The sequence below is a fragment of the Podarcis erhardii genome (assembly GCF_964252035.2).
Source record: "Podarcis erhardii genome assembly, chromosome: 6".
NCBI lineage: Eukaryota > Metazoa > Chordata > Lepidosauria > Squamata > Lacertidae > Podarcis > Podarcis erhardii.
This window is the reverse complement of record NC_138510.1, coordinates 51825582-51846503: the sequence shown is the minus strand read 5'-3', so window position 1 is coordinate 51846503 and position 20922 is coordinate 51825582. Positions and strand designations below refer to the sequence as shown.

The following is a 20922-nucleotide window of genomic DNA, read 5'->3' as shown; positions in this document are numbered from 1 at the left end:
TAATGGCTTTTCAGATTGAGGGCTTACAAAGTGATGGGGGATGTGAGGAATGCTTGTAAAGTTAGAAGTGTGGCGCTCGTGAGCCGGGGAGTTGAGACTAGACGATTTATGTGTGAGGGATCCTGAGCAGACTGAGGTGGTGACTTTCTTGTTGCATTAGTGAATTTCTGGGCATCACCTGGATCTATGGCTACTTGAGGAATTCCAGGGCAAGAAGCTAAATAGGTCTTTGACTGTTTGCTCAGGTGACTTTTTCCACTGTAGAACTTTGAGGGAAAGAGGCAACTCCAATCGACCCTTCAGAAGCAAAAATTCATCAGCTTCTATTGACAGTAGAAGAGCCTTTCCATTTTCTTTTTCTCATGTTTCTGCTTCATGCACACTGAAGTGTGAGGCTGACATGCATCGTATAGTTTGGCTATGCTGTGACAGATTTGAGGGCAGAAAAAGGGGAGATCTGTCTCATGTTGGTCTGAAAATTGAGTGCTGCATTAATCCCAGCACTTCCAAGCTAGAATATTTCATCCTGATGCTGTCACTTGCAAATGTGAACCACAGCCACCCCTCTGGCTGTTTGGATGCTACCAAGATGACTCAAAAAAGTAATTAAGTCTATTGTGGGGACACAGGAGCAAAAAGTAAGTGTTCTTTGTAGAAAGCATTTAGGTGACTTTGCAGAGCTTTGAAGCTCATTTACTGCAATTCAGAAGAGCACAAAACTGACTTTTTATCATATTTTCAGCAAGCTATTAAGTCCTGCACTATGCTTGAAAATAATTGGAAATATGTTGTGCAGTGGCAGTTGTAACATACAACCTAGAGTGGTGGTGATCTGCTACAGGCACATTTTAGATTTTCTGCATTTGTATGAGGGCTAGAAACCTGCTTTTAAAACAACTAACATCAGATTATCAAGACTCTGAATTCAGGCCTAATTCTCAATTTGGCAAATGCTTAATGTATACAGCAATGGATACCATGTGGTATCCAGTGGTGTAGAGTCCAGGAAGGCTTGGATGTTTTAGGTGCCTGCAATTTGTTCTCTCCCTTTGAGTCCCTTGGGGGATCATCTGATGACACTCAGAATGGCACCCACTCTGAGAGGCCTTGAGAAGATCCTCTGTTGGTAGACCAGGAAAGGGATCTTCAGAGCTGGCAAAGGGGGGCACTTTTTGCTCTCTTTATTATTTGTTTGGTGATAGATCTGCTTTGTTCTCTGAGGAGTTGATGTTCTGCTCCAGGTCAGAGCTTGGCACAACATCATGCACTTTCTAGTAAGCACTCCCTCTCCTCTGCAGTAGATTCATTCTTTTTTCTTTGTTTTCTTAAAAGCTGCATTAAATATTTCTATGTATCAATTGGTTATACTAGGCAAAGCATCCCTTTCTCACTGGCTATTTTCCATTACCATCCAAAGACTTGTCCTGGGGTAAGACGATGCCACCTGTAAATTGAAGAGAAGAATTATTATTGCATTAAGGAACAGCAGCGCATTTGAGTAGCACATGCTTTTTGCATTGTTAGGCTTTCTGGGTTTCCATAGACATCTATAGGTCTGAATACATGAATGGCCATAGTTTTTGTTCTCTTACTTTATAGTGCATCTAAATGGTATAAGGCAGGGACAGCCAACTCCCAATAGACTGTGATCTAATTAGGGGTTCAGGTCAAAATTGTTAAGGTTTTTTTTTTTTTTAGGAAGGAGGAAGGCCCATTTTTTAGGGGTTCAGGTCAAAGTTGTAGGGCTTTATTTAGGGGAGAGGAAAGCCCCTTTTCTTTGGGATGCAGGACAAGAATGTTGAGCTTTTTTTAGGGAGCCAAAGTTGTTGAGCTTCTTTGGGGGGAGCCACAGACATCCAGTGATGTACCGGTAGATCATGATCTACCTGTTGGACGTGCCTGGTATAGGGGATGTATGACTTTCCTCTAAAGTGTGAGGAAGAGGTTGTGTTACTCTGCTTTCATGTTTACTTTCACATACTTGATAAGCAATATGGCAGATTTCCTGAAGCATCTTTACTGCAGCACATTGGTGCTTTAAATATATAAGTAAATAAAAATAGAACATGGTAGAACTTTGTTCAGAAATTATCTTTAGACCACAAAGCAGCAGACCTAAGTGTTGTCCCCTTCCTTCTACCTCCACAACCTCCTCTCCTTCCACCACCCATGCGGAAAGACCTTTACTGAAGCAGTGGTGACAAAGCTTTCTGTATATTTTCAGAACATGACAGCATATGAGGTTCTATTAATGCCTCCTGACTGGGTCTATAAATATCAAGATTTAATGTTCCCCATATCTTTTCCAAAGGAGGAGACTCTTTAAAAAGCCAGCTCGGTATCAATGAATCCAGCATGTAGGAAATGGCCCTATTTTCTTGGGCTTCTGACTTTCTGAACCCAGAAGCAGATGGACATTAACCGCCTGTGATTAGTTGGGAGAGTTGTACATTAATTTTTTATACACTAGGACCACCTGAGTGACTGAATTCAATTACAGGCTCCCTCCTTTTCTCGTTGCCCCTCCTTCCCCCCTGTGTTATTAATGTGGCTCCTCCATAGCAGAAACCGAGGGACCTGTTGAAATGAGAAACCCTTATTTCTTAGCGTGACCCACTGGATAATTAGGGTTAAATTGATATGCTATCACATTGGTGACACATTTTATCTGCCTCTGTTTGTACAAGAGGATACAATGGTGGAGGAAGGACCAATTTGTGCCCTTCTCTCGCTAACCAGACTGAGATAAAAGGTGTCACTAGGACGATAACGTCCTCGCCTTGCGCTCCTTTATTGTTGCTCAATTTGCTAGTTTTTTCTAAATCCTGTTCTTTCATTCTTTCAATACCCTTGGCCATATTTTAGCTCCATGCCATTGCATAATGATGCCCTGCTAAATGTGTGTGCGCTATCTGCAACTCTGGCTGACAGCCCTGCCTGATAACCAAATTCCTGTCCATCCATCACTAGCTGCCTCTCCTCAACTTAAGGAAAGCGATAACCAAAGCATGGCTGTTTATCACCGCCAAGCTGGGCTCTTCTTTCCTGGTTGAAAGAAAGGAGAGTTGGCTTCAAAGGAGGAAAGATGGCTGCATGATTTTGTCTCCATCTGCGTATCATTCTCCTCTGCAGCCCGTCAGACTGCCCTGTGTATTTTAGAAGCCTTCCCTCACGTTATGCTGGGCTAGAATATGACACAAATCTTTCTAGTTTTTAAATTTAATTTTCTCAGTTTTATAGCTCTGGGAGGAAAATTAAAATGTTCAGGAGTGAAATATAAGAATATTGAATAGGATGTTCAGTGGTCGGGGTGTGTGTTTCTCTTACATGGCTAGCAGGATGTATAAAATTCAGATTCTTTAGACACATACAGTATTTAGGTTGCAGCTGAACTTCTTTTCCTACTGCAGAACATAATGTAGGAATTTGGAATACACAGCGGCAAATGAAGCCTGTCCGTTAATCCATCCAGGCCTCAAGAGAGAAGCTCTTCTTACCAATGAAAGTCATGCTGGAGATCATGAAGAGCAGCTAGTCTATTTGTTTTTGGGTTGAATATATCTGTGTAATAATACAATATTACAAGCAGTTAAAACAAGAATGCTGCCTCTGATCCTGGAGGTGGTATATACAGTAACTATCACAACAGGTTGTCACCAATAATAATAATAACCTTACTGAAGTAGCTTCTTTAAACTGTGAAGTTGTACTTACAAAGGCAGTCTGGATTCACATGTATGAGTTTAGAAGGCAATAGTTTGTTAGCTCATACTTTTTAGTATTTTTATTTGAGAAGGAAAAGTAACAAAATTGTGTGTACTTCAAGATAAGGATAACTTGAACCCTTACAAAACTTCTGTTTGGAAGCAGTTTGCCCCAGAACTCTTATGTTTATGTCGAAGTATAGCATGTGTGTATGGGAAGATGTTATTGAGGTCTAGATGCGGACAGTAGGTGAAAGTCTTGTTTCTAGATCCACTGAATTGTGCTCCCTTAGAGGCAACACTACGAACACCAGGGAACCAGCCCTGCACTGCCCTGCCCTGTCCAACCCCTTCTTTCTTTGTAGGAGTTTACAACAAAGTGCTGGGTACAAAGTGCATGCCTAATTTGCATATCCAATTGCTTGGATTGCAGTAATTACCATGTGTAAATGGATCTATTAATCACTTATTTAATTAATTTTGGGTCTTTCCTGTGTTCGCCTAATTCATACCCCATCCAGCATTCAGGGCATCTCTAAAAATCTTTAGCAAAGCATTAATAAGCATTATGACCTGTTAACTACCCCATATCAATCAAATTGATTGGGAACAAATGAATCTACATTCCAAGATAATGGACACAATGCCTATTTTTTGCCCCTCCAGTAGCAGAAGAGGGGGGGGGGAGTTGTGGGGCTTAGGACATGCCTGCTGTCTGGGGAACACAAGTTCTTACTATGGGAGAGATTGTAGAGCTATGATATAGTCCTTAGTTCCCTAGCTAGTTTTGCCAATGTATTGATAACTCTCTTGCTGATAACTTTCTGATGACTGTTGTTACAGCAGAATAGAAATGTGAGGATGGTTTGTGATCTCCTAGGTATGTCCTGGCTGTTTACCACATGTTCTGTGTGCCTAGTTCTGGTAATCCTGGCATCTTTGGGTCCAGCTGCAAGCACCGGCATAATTTATAGGTGCATAGTTTGGCAAAGACAATGCCTTGTTGTGCCATCCATCTATTACAACTTGAGTTCATAAGAACATGAAATATTTGTTAAAATATTTGTATACCGCTATTCATAAAAAAGTCAAAGCCGGTTTATAACAGCCATACATATATATAGTAAAACTATGTAAACATTTAAAATTGGATACCATCAACTAATTATACAGAAACATAAGAAGAACTCCAATAGACCAGATCAAAGGCCCATCTGGTCAAGCATTCTGTTCTCACAGTGGCCAGCCAGGCGCCTATGTGAAGCCCCCAAGTGCTCTCCTTACATGGGATTTCCCAGCAACTGGCATTCAGAAACATAAGCCGCCTACAGTGGATGTAGAACTAGTAGCCTTTGTTAGCCTTATCCTCCATGGTTTTATCTACTCTTTTAAAGCTGTACAAGTTAGCGGTCATCACTACATCTTATGGGAGCAAATTCCATAGTTTAACTATGTGTATAGATATACTTCCTTTTGTCTGTTGTTCACAGTATGGCTTCACAGTATGGCTGGGAGTTCTAGAGAAGGATAAAAGCTTCTTACTGTCCACTTTCTTCACACTATGTATAATTTTAAACACCTCTATCATGTTCCCGCTCTCTCGCCTTATCTGCAAGCTTAAAAAAATCCCAAATGTTGCCTCCTTTCGTTTTAGGGGAATTGCTCCAGTCCCTTGATCATCTTGAAGACTAACTATGGTTTACTTTCTGACAAAAACTGTGATGTGAAGCTATGGTTTGTTGTTGGCTTATGAATCATGGCTTGTTTTAACTATGGGTTTGGGCAGAGTGCCAAACCAAAAGCTTAACCATGGCTTGTTTGTCCACCCCAGACATTTCCGAATTAGAGAGCCATGAGGCAAGAATGGCTGAAAAAAACATACCAAGCTTGGGGGGAGCAAACTATGGGTTGTTTGTTTATTTGTGAAATAATTTATGGGTTGTTTAAAGCAAACCATGGCTTAGTGTTACATGCGAATACAGCCACAGTTGACTGTTCTTGAGTGCATAAACATAGGTGGGAACAACCAAAGAAAGGTATGTGCCTAAAGTCATATGCCCACGGGCTCACCAGAACATACTGAGCTACTTTGCTAATCTTCTTATGGAATTAACCACTAGTTGAAGATGATTAGTTTTATCTAACCAGGCCTACACACCTTTTAAAAATGACTGCTATGTTCATGGGTTGCATGTGAAATTCGGGCGACATATTGCCAACTTCTAAGTCCTCATTGAAAATGTCTAGCATCTTGGATGTATAATGCCTGTTGTCTAGCCATCCCAAGCTTGGGTTTGGGTTGGGCTCCTGAGTTTGAATGGCCTCTGTCAAATGTGTGGGACAATTCTGAAATGCAGGCTAGAGCATTTTATTCTATCCTCTTTCTCAAAACCAGAAGTGTTTAATAAAGTTTATTTTGTGATTTCAGGCTCCTCCAATGGAATCCAACCTGTTCTCTCTCCTCTCTTACAGGTTACCTGGACAATGCCAATACTTAGGGCTTCCAGTTGCTGATTACTTCAAACAGTGGATTAATCTCAAAAAGGTACTTTCATTGCAAATCTCCCTTTCCCCACCACCCTTGGCTGCCTCTTCATTTCTCCTTCTCCCTTCCTTGGCTCCTTCAAGGAGGTATTTAATAAGCACGGCTGTTTTGCATTGAAATGAGGAGTTATTTTCTCAGAGGCCGGGTGAAGCGAAGTTCCTATTGTATCTCCCCTAATAGAGTCTTACTGTACTTGATGGAATATGGTCTGCAGCTGAGGAGAATCCCATTGTGGCCACCCTAACACAGCACCTCTATGCATAATAACTCAGCCTCTCTCTGGGAAAGGCTGGGTCAGCTGGAGCATATCCAAGTCTGCTCCACCCCCCACCCGGGCTTCTAAGTCTCTCTCCCTCTCACCTCCCCCTGCCCGCCAGTGAATATTAGCCAGCTGTTTCTCAGTTCTGAAGGTCTGGAAAGTGCATAGAAAAATAACCTGCTTAAGACTTTCTGCTTCGTACAAACCTTTAAAACAACAACTCCCCTGCTCCAAATTATGTGACCCAAACTGCTTAGCAGTATGACCACCAGAGCTTTAAGCACAGATACCTCTCTCGTTCGTTCAAACCTAATGGATTAACTACTCAGGCATTTTGTATTTCTCTAGAGACCCCCCCCTCCCCCGGCATACAAGAGAACTGCATACATGGAAAAGGCCGTCCCCCAACCCCCGTGTTGATAAGGAGACAGTTAGGTAGTGGATACAGGCAATTGGTGCAAAAAAGTCAAACCCAGTGTTGTGCAAGGAAATGTTACAATGCTTTAAACAGTTTCTGTATTCTGTTAATGAATGGCATGAGTGGTGCCACTGAATTCAGCAGCTTTGTATTTCAAACCATATGTAGGAGCTTGCTTTATGAAATGCTCGTGTAATTTGGCTCTTCCTATTTTGTTTTGCCTATTTTTTAAAAAATAAATAAAGTGAAAGCAAGAGTGGCATTCTGAACGGTAATAGTTTTTTAAAAAAAATAAAATAAAAAAGCATTTTCTGTTCTGTCAAATCAGGGTAGGGCCTGAATGTAACAAGGGGGAGGCTGGCAGCATGTTCCTCACTGAGCTTGACAAGGGTTTCCTGCTGTCAGAGCAAATCTCTTGCCTTATTGCTGGGCTTTTGCAAATGCAATCTGAAAGCACATTGGGGCGTTGTGCAGTTCAGTGACCATTAATGATCGCCATTTGAAGTTCACTAAACTTCTGGTGAATGGATAGCAGTGATATAACCAGCAGGTTGATGGACATACAAAAAAGTCAAATCGCTCTGCGTGGTGATGTTTGATATTAGCTGGCTGAAACCCTTAGCTGTGTTGCACCTCCTGCCCTTGGGACAATACATTATGTCTTTTTTGCTATCATTTTGGGCTATCGGGTTCAGACTGTTAGAAGCCTGCTTTCTTTATTATGTATAATCCATTTTGACATGCAGGCAGAGGGAAATTTTATGTCTCTTTCAGGGAATAGCTTCATGGTGCTGATGTTTGATCAGAATTCATGATGCTTCAGTATGGCAGGAATGGGAGCAGCATGAAACCCCAGGACAGAGGATCAGTAGAGCAGTAGAGATCAGGGCTCATGTAGATAAAACAGACAAGATCGGGGTTAACATCACTTAGAAAACCACTCACTCTCTTGTCAAGTGTGGTGACCCATACTTGGCTTTGTCAGAAGGAAATAGAAGCTCACTTGTTCTGCAAAATGTGGAAAGAACAGAAATGGTCTAAGTGCTCGGCCCCCATATTTTCCAAACTGCCTAGAGACAGGAGTGTTTCAGCCTCAAGCTTGAAAAATCTCCAACCCTAGGCAAAAAAAAATAAAAAAAAAATTCAAAGCACTTTAGAAATAACAGGTGGTATTCAACTAAGTTTTATTTAGAGTAGACCCATTGAAATTAAATAACTTGATGAACTTGGTAAAACTTGGTTAACTACCACCCCATGTTAGGTCCTTGATACTGATTGGTTGCTAGCAGGATTTTCAGATGGTTTTAATGTATTTTTGTTGTTTCAACTGGACAAACAAATAAGCAAAGAACCAAAACTTGTACCATAATTGGATGAGGGGGTACAGGTGGTGAAGGCAGAGTCTGAGGAGGGAAGTCAGAGATTGGTCCTCTGACCTCAGCTGTCTTCAGGTGTGCAATAGAAGCTGGTGTTTGCTGATACAACCTGTCCATAGTAAGCTAGTTCTTTTTACATGGCTCATAGTTGAGGAGTCAGGTTGCTAATTTACAGGTCAGAAGTAAAATGGGGTAGGAGTCGTCTGGGTTTGCTGGTTCATCAAATAAGAATAAATGGCAAAAATCTTCCCTTATACATTTGACAGGAGGTTGGAATACTAAAGATGGGGGAGCAGGTAAGAGATATACTTTAGAGCTGGTGCTGGAAGGTTGAGTGTCAAATGGAGAAGTTTCACATATCTCTTTCACACAGATGAATTGTCTTTTTGATGTGCTAGCAGATTTGGTAAAAAAAGCCAACTGGACTGTAAGCAGAACACTTGTAGCAAGATACCCTTTTGTACAGGAGGTCTGAGAGGAAAAGATGGTAGCAAGCCTCTGTGGGTTGTGTCTAAGAATGGGTGAAGTGGGGGAGCTTCAGAGAGAGTGGCTGAAAAATTCAAAGGAGGAGAAAACGTGTGTTCTGTATAGCCAATCATAGATGATAACACAGATAATGCACAGAGAAGACAAAGGGCTTGTTGTGAGCCAATTTCTTGCTTGTTCAACAAACTATGGTTAAGATAAGCTATGGCTTATCATTACATCTTAATGAGGATAGGATGGAATAAGTGGTGAGTACTCAGTGATAGGTTCTGCCTTAGTAAGCTTAGTCATAACCCTGGAACTAGACACACTTAGCTGCATTTGTAACAGACACATAGTTTGATTCTGTTGTGCATGATGATACCATGTTAGAGACTAGTATGGGTAGTTAGGTCAGCACAGTCTTTTTTATCTATATCACAGGCTACAGGCATGAGTGCATAGTAAACAGCAGAAGATAGTCTTACTACATGGGTTGGAAAGGAGACACAGTACCTTTTTTAAGGACACTAGACTGTGTATCTGCAAAGAAGCAAAGCAAAAACGCCCAAGCTGTTCCCCTCATCTAATCTGAGCACATTGTGTTGGTGAGCTCCTTTCAGTTGAAGGCAGACCACCTGCATCTTCTCTCTTCATTGTTTTCTATTCTCCAAGTTGGAACCGGCAGGAAGCTGATTCGTGCCTTGTAGCCTTGAGTGTCCTGCTGATGACAACTGCTGTTGCAGGCAGAAGATCTGTCCAGCTTCCCATCATTAGCTGACAAGTACTTCCAGTAAGCCATCTTGGATGTGTAAGCTAGGACAGCCACTCCGGTAGGAATTGGAAGGCATTCTTAGACTTCGTTGCAAGTTCAGAAACAGGTTGAATGTAAAAGGTCCCCCCCCCCCCCGCATATAGTTTAACAATAGCCTTATACATGGATGCAGGGGCTGGATAAATGCAAGACCTTAGGGTGGGCAGAAATCAGCAGCAATGAGTACAAGCTCTGCTTATAGCTGGATGCGTTGTCACAAGTTTTACTTTACCCTGCCTGCAAATGCTTCCCGTCTGCCAAACTGCATCGGCCTCTTGCTGACATTTTTAATGTCACTGAGCGATCTTGTATCCTTCATGAACTGTCAGTTTAGTTAGGACTTAGGGCAGGGAGTTTATTGTGCTCTTTGCCTTGACTAGATCTGTATTGGCGGGGGCTACCGGGGGATATGGATTTTATTAGAATGTTCTTATATATCAGATCTCCCCTTAAACCTTCTCGATGGGCAGCCATTGAGATAGTGGTTGAGTGCTGTTGACTGGCTTCCCTTCTGCTGCTGTCAAAAGCTGTCTTTATGAGCAGCAGAGGTGCTGTGGATCAGAATTAAGGCATTTTAAGAAGGATACTGTTTCTCAGATGGTGATGTCCAAGTTTGGAAGAGCTAAGGGTGCTTGCAGGCCAGGATGGAGGAAGCAGTAGTGGGACTGACAAATGCTGGAACTGTAGAGGGTCTATGGGGAAAGGGTAGGTACATATGAATAAAACAGTGGCTTGGGGAAAGCCTACTACAGAAGAGCAATTTGATATGCTGCAAGGCTTAAATATAACATGCATTTCAATTTGTCTTTTGGATACTGAGGGCCTGTAACCACAAAACTGCTTGCTCCCTCATAGTTACAAGGAGGAGGGAGGCCATATGTAGGTATGTACCAAAGCACCCGTCTCCAAATATCTGTCTGCTAAGACTTCCGCTCAGTTGGGTCAGACAGCTGCATTTTACCACTGAATCTTATGCTGTAAACTCTTTAGAACAGGGATCCATCTCTCTCACTTTGATCTGGAATATGCCATGAGCATTGATGGTGCTATATAAACGATTAGTAGCAGTAGTTGCCCAACAAGAAGGTGCAGCTCCTTAGGCTGTGTAATAAAATAACTTTGATTAAGACTTAACAAGGAGCAAAAGGGATGCTCTCATGGAAACAAAGCAAAATAGCTTTTATTGTCGTCCTGGGCAATCTGTGCTGTTTGGGTCTCCATTGTGGCAGAAGGCAGGAAGCAGGGGTGCAATGTTGCATGCATTGTACCTCATAAACCTTATGGGTGTATGAATAACTGTCTATATGTATATCTGTGAGCATATGGGTGCATTAGCTAATGAGGTTGCTGGGCCAGAGTCCATCTGGTATGTCACACGATGATGGTGCAGTGTTGCCAATTTCAACTTTAGTACCAAACACAGAACTGAATGCATTTTTATCACATGTAGACTCTAGTCCAGCAACCTCATTGATGAATTGCATTCATGCTCTGCACAATTGTGTGGTTCACTGATCTGTTAAAACCTTAGTGATATACAGCTAACCCATTCAGATACATCCTGGTGATGTAATGCTGATAATACTTCTTTTAGGTTTATGATGAGGGTGTGTCCTGTGGTGCCTTTTTGGTCAGAAATTGTTGTTCGTATTTAATTTTCTTTGGAAAAAGCCTTGATATTTTTGGATACTTATGCACTTCTAAATTATATTCCTGTGATGTGGTAACTAACAGATGTACAACGAAAGTCAATCCTTTGACCCCCTATAGTTGCAAAGAGATTTGTATTCAAGATTGGAAGGTTAAAGACCCACCACTCATTACTCAGTGATCTGAAGATCATACTGCCTTTTTTACATTTGAACATATATCTTATAATTGCCAGTCTTGTTTGGATATCTGTTCAGACATATGGGCATTTTATATTAATCCATATGTTTAAATTATATTTTATGGAATATTCTTATTGTTAATATTAACTGACATTGTTTTCTTTCTGCTAAGTGTGTGTGTGTGTGTGTGTGTGTGTGTGTGTGTGTGTGTGACTTAGCACAGTGTGTAGGCTACATGGATGAATTGCACATTGGCACATTGGGGAAATTCAGGCTGGCTAAAGCTCAGAATGAGCTCAGGCTTGCAAGAGAGGTTAAAAATAATTAAAAAAAGGTTTCTTTGGCTATGTCTGAAGTAAGAGCAAGCAAGTGGTAGATCCTCTGTGTGGGGAACATGGAGAAATGCTATTGGGTGACAGAGAAAAGGCGGAACTACTCAACACCTACTTTGCCTCTGTCTTCACCCAAAAGGAAAACGATGCCCAACCTGGTGATAACAGAATGATGTAATGAGGGAGCTGTAGCCCAAGATAGGAAAAGAGGTAGTAAGGGAACACCTCGCTATTTAAAATGAATTCAGATCTCCAGAGCCTAATGAGCTGTATCCAAGGATACTAAAGGAGTTTGTGGATATAATTTCAGAGCCTTTGTCTATTATCTTTGAGAATTATTGGAGAACAGGTGAGGTCCCTACAGATTGGAGGCAGGCAAATGTTGTCCCCATCTTCAAAAAGGAGGGAAAGGAAGACCCAAGTAATTGAGAAGAGGAATAGAGGGTTATATTCAGTGCTGTCTGGGTGCAAGCAGAATGAACTTGTGTTCACATAATGGGACATGGCTTTCTCCTTCCTACAGTCCTTCACATGCCCTCAAAATCTGTTTTAGAAGGCGTGGGATCCCAAGGAGTAAATTTTGTGGGTATGTGAGGGAGAAAAAGGTGAAGTGCTGTTGCACAAGTTGAAGGCTGTTTCTGCAGCATTGGATTCCACCTCAAGACGAGCAGAAAAATACCATCAAGGTATGCACTACCTTACATATATGAGGAAGGGTTAAATATCTGGACTTTCCCGTAATACCCACTCTTATCTATTACTTTTCTAAGCAGAAGTATATAAAACCGTGAGTGGAGTAGAAAGAGTAGCCAGGAAACAGACCTTTTACCCTTTCAAGTAGTTACTGCAACCAGTGAACCTCCAATGAAATTAACAAGCAGCAGGTTTAAAACAAGCACATAAACTATTTTCACACAACCCTCAGTTTATTTGTGGAACTCTCTGCTATCAGTACAGCTGGGCAATAATAATAAAACCCCTTAGACGAATTAATGGAAGATAAGAATATCAATAGCTCTTTATTAGCATGCTCAGGGCATCTATTCTAATATTTAGGATGTCTCTAAACTTTAAAACTGGTGATTGGGAGTGGATGACCAAGAATGGACTGCTGCTATATATTTCTTCAAGCATCTTTATTTGGCTTTTGTCAAGGATGGGACATAGGGCTAGGTGGATCGTTTGTCTGGTCAAACAGGATTGACATTAGGTTCACATAAATTTACTGAAGGCCCAAAGTGACCCAGATAGTGGAAATAATTAGTTTTTGCATGGCAAATTACTAAGCTAAGCAACTTTTGATCTGAAGCATTTCCTTAACATTAAAACATATGCCTAATTCAGAGGCTGATCCTAAAAACTAAAGGGTCTACAGGAGTAGGGTCAGAATGTTTGTTGTTGTTGCTGACAGAAATCATAACATGACGCTTGCCATTGTTATCTTATTGCCTGCTTTCTAACTTCCAGCACTTCCTGGACTTGAATTAGTATTTTTCATTGTGCCATTTTGTGGGTTGTTATCTTATGTAATGACTGTTCCTTTAGCCCAGCAGCTTTCCGAAGCGCATGTGATCAGCTTGACAGTCATGTGATAGCTCAAATGATACTGGTAACTAGCCAATCACAGAGAGAGAGACACTGGTTTCATTGATCTGATCAATAGGGGCAGGTGTGCTGCTTCCTCCCTCCCTCCTGGAAGGCTGCATGGGGCCAGCTTTCTACTACTTTGCCTTTAAATCTGTCACACAGCTGTCTTGAACTCTGGAAATCCTTTCACTCTCTCCCTCGCCTTGTTAACATGTGTTGCCTTTGGGGTAATCAGGGAAAAAATATTATGTCCTTTTACAATTACCGGGTTTTGGAATATTAAAATGTCTCGCTGCATCGGCAATGTTATTTTGATTGGTATTCTAACCTTTGACTAGCCCATAAAGCGAGCCGCTCTTCGAGCCAATATTGCAGGACTGAAATTTAATTCCGAAATGATTCCAGATAATAGGGAGACAGATAATATATGCATGAAGGATATTATGTTTGGACTAAATGCAGCAGGGCCAGGGCTTGGGAGTTGAATAATAGCCCAGAGTGAGTTATAATCTGTGGGACAGAAATACCTTACTGTCAGGGCCACGAGAGGAACTCTTAAATCAAAGGGAGAGAGCTAGCGGGTAGTCATTGGAGACGGAAAGGGCATCCAGGAAAGGCCTTAAAGATACTGGGTCCCCTCTATCCTGCTGCAGTGTACTCCACAAGGGATCTACTTGATTCTTAACTTGGATGTGTAAACATAAATTTACAAATCAGTGTTGGATTTATGGTGGGGAAAGGTGAGCTTTGAATGCCAAATCTCAGTGGTGATGTGCATTTCTCCCTTCAACGAAAATTGTTCAACTGCCTGTAGTAGTTATCCAGGAATTTTGAATGAGAATTATTGGAGTGAATTTGTGCTATCTCTTTCCCCAAAGCCCTTAACATTAGTTAGGGATAGGGTACTAAAAGTAACACCTGCCCACCAGGTCAGTTCAGGAAGTTCCCAGGTGTGGCTTGATGGTCACCAAGCCTCCTGGAACCCAATTTTGTATGTTTTTAACATTTTTGAAAGGTTTTCATTTTCCAAGTTAAAACTGTTAAGGTTTTTAAAGTTAAACTTACATTTGAATTACTATCTTCTTATGGTATCCTGGTTGTTGGTTTTTCAAATGTCCTTTTACACTCTGTTATATAATTTTGGGTTTATAGTCATGATTTGTATTAAGTTCTTGGTGACTATCTAAATTGTTATTTGTAAGCCACTCAAACCTCTTGGATCTATATAAATGATAATTACATAGGCCTTGGGCGTATTAAGAAAATAGTTGTAGGATTGTCACAACTTTTGGGGCAAACATACATGAATTCAATTCTATACCAGCTGAACAAGGCACTGGTGACAGATCTTCATACTTATGTCAGGTAGTAGTTCCTGTGGGGATATTCTCGTGTACCACAAAAGACTGTTGATTGATAGATGTCCTAGGAACAGCAAGAGAATGTGGAATTTGCAAAAGTCCCAGTTGCCTTTGCCTACTGTGTTGGATCATTGGCTAGGTTGGCTGAATCTCTGTGCAGATTTGTAAGTGGGTGGCAGTTGTTCACTTTATATCTTTTCCATGCTGATTTTTTAAAAATAGTATTGCTAATATTTTAGTAATGTAGGGATAACTAAGATTCCAGCAACGTAGATTCCCTGCATTGTTGGTGGTGGAGGGCTGAAACTGAGAAAAAGTGGCTGGTCTAAGGCCACTTAGGAGATCCAATGAACCCGGGGTGGGGGAGGGGGGGAGAGAAGAGAGAGAGAGAGAGAGAGAGAGAGAGAGAGAGAGAGAGAGAGAGAGAGGAGTTTAGCTCCTGCTCAAACCACCCTAGAGTCATACTTGATTCTGTTATCATAAATTTGCTATTTGGATTAAGAAAGAAAAGAGTTTTACCAATTAATCCTCATGTGGTTATTAACCCTGGGGAAAGCAAATCCCTAGTTAGGCACATTCACATATCAGACTAGCTTTCATCCAGATCATTAACCAGAAAAGCACAGCATGTTAAGCTATATATCGCCGATGCTTGGCCTGGCCTGACCCAAACCTGAAAATTTGGTCTTATGTGAGCCATGCATCAGATGTGCTAATGTATTGCATCATCCGAGGCCCCGACTTTCTGGGTACATTTCCCACAATGCTTTTTTCTCCCCCCCCCCCCATCATTATTTATTGAAGTTCTGAAACTTTTAAAACAATGTATTTTGACAGCAAACAGTATAGTAGTTGACACAGTGTTTTTTTCAGGCAGCTTTCCTTTACTTTGCCTGAGTATTTGTTCTGTGTGCTTACAGTCCTGCTAGTTGCCATCTGGTCTTGTCTGTGATGGTTAATGTGGTGCTTCTTAGGCTAATTGAATGTAGACCTCTTCCTATTATACTTGCTTGAATGCTGTTGCTGCACAGTGCCACAGTGAAGGGACGTATGAGCTTAGACATCTTATATGACTATTTCTGAAATTTTATTTAGACCTTGTGCTCTGTAGTTTGCATCTGTAAAGATGGAATTGGCTGGGATACTGTCAAACAAACAGGCCTCTGTACATGTAATACTATGTGATGCCTTGCCAGTAAGGTTCATATCTGAAATATATTAAGAAAGAAAGAAAAATTGAAAAGGTTATAGGTTTCAACAGAGCAAACCAAAATCCTGGGGCTCAAATTAGTGACCTAATTCAAATCAGGTTTATAAAATGAATAAATGAGTAAACAAATGAGTAAAATTAAACCCTATTTCAGACCTTATATATTCAGATCTCATTAGAAGATTAGGATATATTAAGGGTCAGTCATATTCTGCTAATGGGGTTGGGGAGAGAGGGAAATATCTTTGAACTTGGGGTGAGTTGGGTCTTCCTTGTCTAGGCTGCCTCATAGCAGTAAAAATATACTTTTCTAATCATGTTTTGCTTCCAAATCATATCCATTTCAATCCACCATAAACTTTTAAGAGTGGCAAAGAGTATTTCATAAATTAGTTAACCTTGACCCCCACTCAAAAAAGCCATGTTAAAAGTTCATTTTGATCCGCCCAACTGGGGAAGAAGGACTGGGGACTCTTGTAATATACAGCCCTGCTGTGAAGCTGCCCATGTCCAAACTGCATCATATCGCATGCAGGGCAGCTGCTACAAGAATTGCCTATAGATCAAGCAAGAGCTGTCTACTTGCTGTGAGACACACTAGATACTAGATATTGCTTATGAACACCAACAATGCAGGGCTCAGTGCATATAAGAAAGCCACTTTCTGAGATGAGATTGTGAGAGTCTAGGATGCTGAAACAGACCAACATTTTTGTAAGTCTGATCTTTTATAGACCACCAACTCAAGAAGAGTCATAATGGAGCCTGTGGCAGGAAGACTACAAAAATGCTGTGGGTAAATTGCTGCTAAAAAAGTATGCAATTAAAATACCATGGTTCTATTAGTTTTCTTTGTCTAGAAAATGGTACTTGTTGTATCAGTAAACAACTAGACCTCTAAACTCTGGAAAAAGATGTGGACTCCCACATAAATGTTTTTGCACTATCATAAAGACCACCTGCTGGTCAAGATACCCATATTCTGAAGGTATGACCCAAAATGCAAAAGGACCAGGAATTGCAGATTTGTGGTGTCTTGTGCTGATACGTTACTGTACAGTTCCATACCTCTTGTCATTAGCTTCTCAGATGTGGAGGGATTTTGTGCAACATCACTTTTTAAGCACAGCTGCAAAGTATAGCCTCTATGGGAATGTAAGGGCGCATACTCACTCTAACAATGTTTTCTCTTGTACGCTTGTGTATATGGATATATAATTCTTTGGCCTGGCCCGACACCATCATTATCTGTTAGATGCCAAGTGCCAGACCTCAGGAGACACCAGTCCAAAGTTAGATGGTATTCATGTAGATGTCAACAGTCCTAGCTTCCTACTCGCCCTCGCCCTGCCCCAGCCCCATAGTCTCTTATAGAACTCCTTGTTTCCCTTCTGGTTGCTTTGCTGGATTTCAGTGTATCTTGAAATCGGCTGTGAGGCTGGAATGCTTGTCGTGTACCAGTGTTGAAAGAGACAAGCTTGACCTCGCACCTGACCCTTCCTCCCCCGCAGTCAATACTAGAGCAAGACTAGAGAAGAAGGGATTAAAGGCAGGGCATGTCTTACAATAATCCTGCAACGTGGGCTGCATTCCAGGCCAGGTGAGAGTGGAGAGGCACTTGCCACATGTGTGGAAAATGATCGGATGGAATCTGGTAGACAGAAGGAAAAGGGAGACGTATTGCTGGGACTGGTATCCATTTCATATTCTTATTAGCCACTCATGTGCTATGAAGGGGTTAAAAGGCTTAGGAAAGAGATTGGAAGGTAAATCATACACAAGCTCCTGTTTTCCCCACGCTTCCACTTCCTGTGGAAAGGTCCCACTGGTCCTTTGTAGCTTTCATTCCCTTAGGGAGCGGGAAGTGGGGCTGAAGTTTAAAATACAATGCTTTGAGATTCAGTATTTGCAGTTTCTTCCTCATGGCAATACAGAGGTGAGTAGAGTGTTTTTTATTTTTTATTATTATTATTATTTATTTATTTATTTATTTATTTATTTATTTATTTATTTATACCCCGCCCATCTGGCTGGCTTTCCCCAGCCACTCTGGGAGGCTTCCAGCAAAATATTAAAATACAATAATTCATCAAATATTAATAGCTTCCCTAAATAGAGCTTCCTTCATATGTATTCTAAAAGTCAGATGTTTATTTCCTTGACATCTGATGGGAGGGTGTTGCACAGGGTGGGCGCCACCATCGAGAAGGCCCTCTGCCTGGTTCTCTGTAACTTGGCTTCTCAGAGCGAGGGAACCAGACAGAAGGCCCCCTGCGCTGGACCTCAGTGTCCATGCAGAGCAATGGGGGTGGAGACGTTCCTTCACGTATACTGGGCCACTTTTTTAAAATTCCAGGCAGACTTTTAAACTGAATTCTGATTTTATCACTTGTTTTTATTGTATTTTATTGGGTTTCCTGTATACTGCTTAGAAACATGAGTGAGTCAGAGAGGGAGAGGGACAGACTCTTAAGTGACTCAATTTACCTGTATTCCCTTCATTAATTTAATGTGGGGTCTACATGCCATCAGTGGAAGGGGCTAAAAGACGTCGTGGTTTGAATTGGAGCCCAAGTGGGCAAGATACCCCTTTCTCTTTCTCTGCCCTCATGTGACCCTCATTTCTCCTATAGAGGAGAATGCAATGCCTCCTTTTACTCTTGGAACATAGTGTTACCTGTTTTTAGTAAAAACCATACCAGCATAGTGTGTGTCATCGAGGGCTGTCCCAAGGCCAGGGTTGCAGCTAACATCTTTCTGAAGTTTTAGAATGGTGTTAATAGAAATGTCTGAAAGATCTCACAGCTCTGGCTGTAAAGAGGGGTACTGATTATGTTATTGAGGCTTGTTAGTAGGGTGAAAAATATGGGTCTGCTCCCCAAGGAATCTAGATTGTAGTAACACTGACTCTCAGCAATGACAATTAGAGCCCAGATGCACATGCTCACGCTAAAAAGGTTTTTTCCCTACACTTGAGGAAACTCTTGCAATGATCCAAGCGTGCTGAGCCCTAAACTTTGAGTTCTGCTCAATCTTGCAAATCTGCTTCTTCTTTTCTTGATTAATATTTTAAAGACTGTTTAGAAATGCTGGCTCAGATTTTGCTACTCTCTTAGATCTCAGCTGCATGTTGTGAGTGCTTAAGATTATAAACCTGTCCAGCAAGGTGGTGGTATCATCATCATCATCATTCTTAATTAGACCCTGACACCTGAGGAATTGCTATTTGTGGGGTAATAAGTAGGAGAATTCTATAGCTCTGAAGGCTCCTGATGTTACCTTTTTCCATTCTTCATTTTTTGTTGTTTCAGAACTGATAGGTTAGTCCTTAGTACCAACAGATCCTGGGTGTCTGCCATGGTTCTCAAAGCAAGTCACCCTCAAACATGTATTATTCTCATTGATCCCCATTTCCGTCGTATAAGTAGTTGGGCAGTGATTGACAGTACAACATTTGCTCTTTGCTGTATTGTTTTATAACCTGCTCAGAGCTGGGTGCAGAAGTTTATACCAATGTCAGTACAGAGACCCAAGGCACAACTCTGTGTTACCATCTAGGTTCCATATATTCTTTTGAATTGATACATTTCTGTTAGTAGAGCTACGGGATCCTAGCTGGGGCTGTGCTTCTTATCTTGTGAGATTGGAGAAACAAGCAATAATAAAGAGAGCAATCCTAGCCAGGAAAAAGTTGAGCTGGGTTAAGATTTCATGGGGGACAGACTTGGCCTGCTTTGGGAATTGGGCTCAGACAGATCCAGGAGACCCAAGTAAAACCATGTGGTTGAATCCCAGACTGTTTGCTCTGCCTAATTATCAGAAGCCTCACATTCGTTCTGCTGGGTGCACATTATGCCTTTATTGTAGTGTAATTATGCCAGCTGCCTATGTTTAGTGCCATAAAAAGGAATAAAGTGCCCATTACCTGCCTAAGGAATTCTTCCTGTGGGTTTTTTTATTTTTATTGCTCCATAGTACACAGTGGGGATAGCTTTGATCAGCCATGCTCCATGTAAAATAGCTAGTGAAGCGCAGGGCCATCAGTCAGGCATTTTGCTGGCGACTGGCCTGCTGAGATGCTGGCCCTTCCAGGCTCTCCGGTCTCTGCAGGCACCTTTTGGCTGCCAGCCTGATGGGTGAAGCCAGTGCTCCTTCTGCAGGAGCATCATCCTCAAAGTTACCTAAATTAAGGGTGAAATATATTTGCCATTTGAGAATACTGCTACTTCAGGATGGCTGTCTTAATGTTTATGTCTTACATGCTTGTTTACCCTTCAAGCACTAATCTGAAATTTTCCAAAGTTGTCTTTATAATTGGAGTCAAGACACTTGGACTATCTGGCCCAGTGATAGTGGGTCTTCAAGTGGACACCTGCTACCAAAAACCTTTAAAATGAAGATGCCAGGGATCCTAGGTATCTTTCTCTGTGAAGAAGGGCAAGATTTATATTTCAAAGTGCATCTGGAGAAGCAGGACCCATAAAGAATGGGGGTGGGAAGGAGGGTTGAGCATGGATTTCCTGTGTAACCCATAGAATGGAAAGTGAACTGTTCAGTTATGAAGAACTTAAGTAAAAACCTTGGCACTTTGTTAGTTTATCAGCAACTTTGAATGGCATGTAGGGAATTCTGCATCCAGCTACTTCTGAATGTCATACGTTTATATATGCATTTATTTTTAGGCAGATATAGGCCACTTTTGAGCCTCAGCATATTAATGACATTACACCCCCAAATCCCCGGATGAACTTGCTCAGTAGTTTCCAATAGAACTTGGAGTGGAACCCTGCCGTAAATGCCACGGGGCAGAGTAGTAGTCCCTCAATATCACTTTCTGGAAATGGCCACCTAGGTATGGATGGAACCACTGTGGCCCAGTGTCCCCAGTGCACATCTCATGTAGCCAAGCAAGAAGGATATCGTGGCTGATAGTGCTGAAAGCTACAAAAAGTACCAGGAGGGTTGTTTATTTAAAGCATTTTTATTCTCCTCTTCACTCTTTTGGATTTCAGGGCACTG

General features: G+C 41.5%; 1 protein-coding gene across 2 annotated transcripts in view; it reads left to right on the top strand.

Annotated features, from left to right (window-relative positions):
- The window catches only part of ERI3 (ERI1 exoribonuclease family member 3), a 201504-nt gene that overhangs the window by 67257 nt on the left and 113325 nt on the right, over nucleotides 1–20922 (top strand). For both annotated transcript variants that reach the window (XM_081865602.1, XM_081865601.1), the window contains exon 6: nucleotides 6177–6249. In XM_081865602.1, the coding sequence (XP_081721728.1) occupies nucleotides 6177–6249 (73 nt within the window). The remainder of the gene's footprint in view (nucleotides 1–6176; nucleotides 6250–20922) is intronic.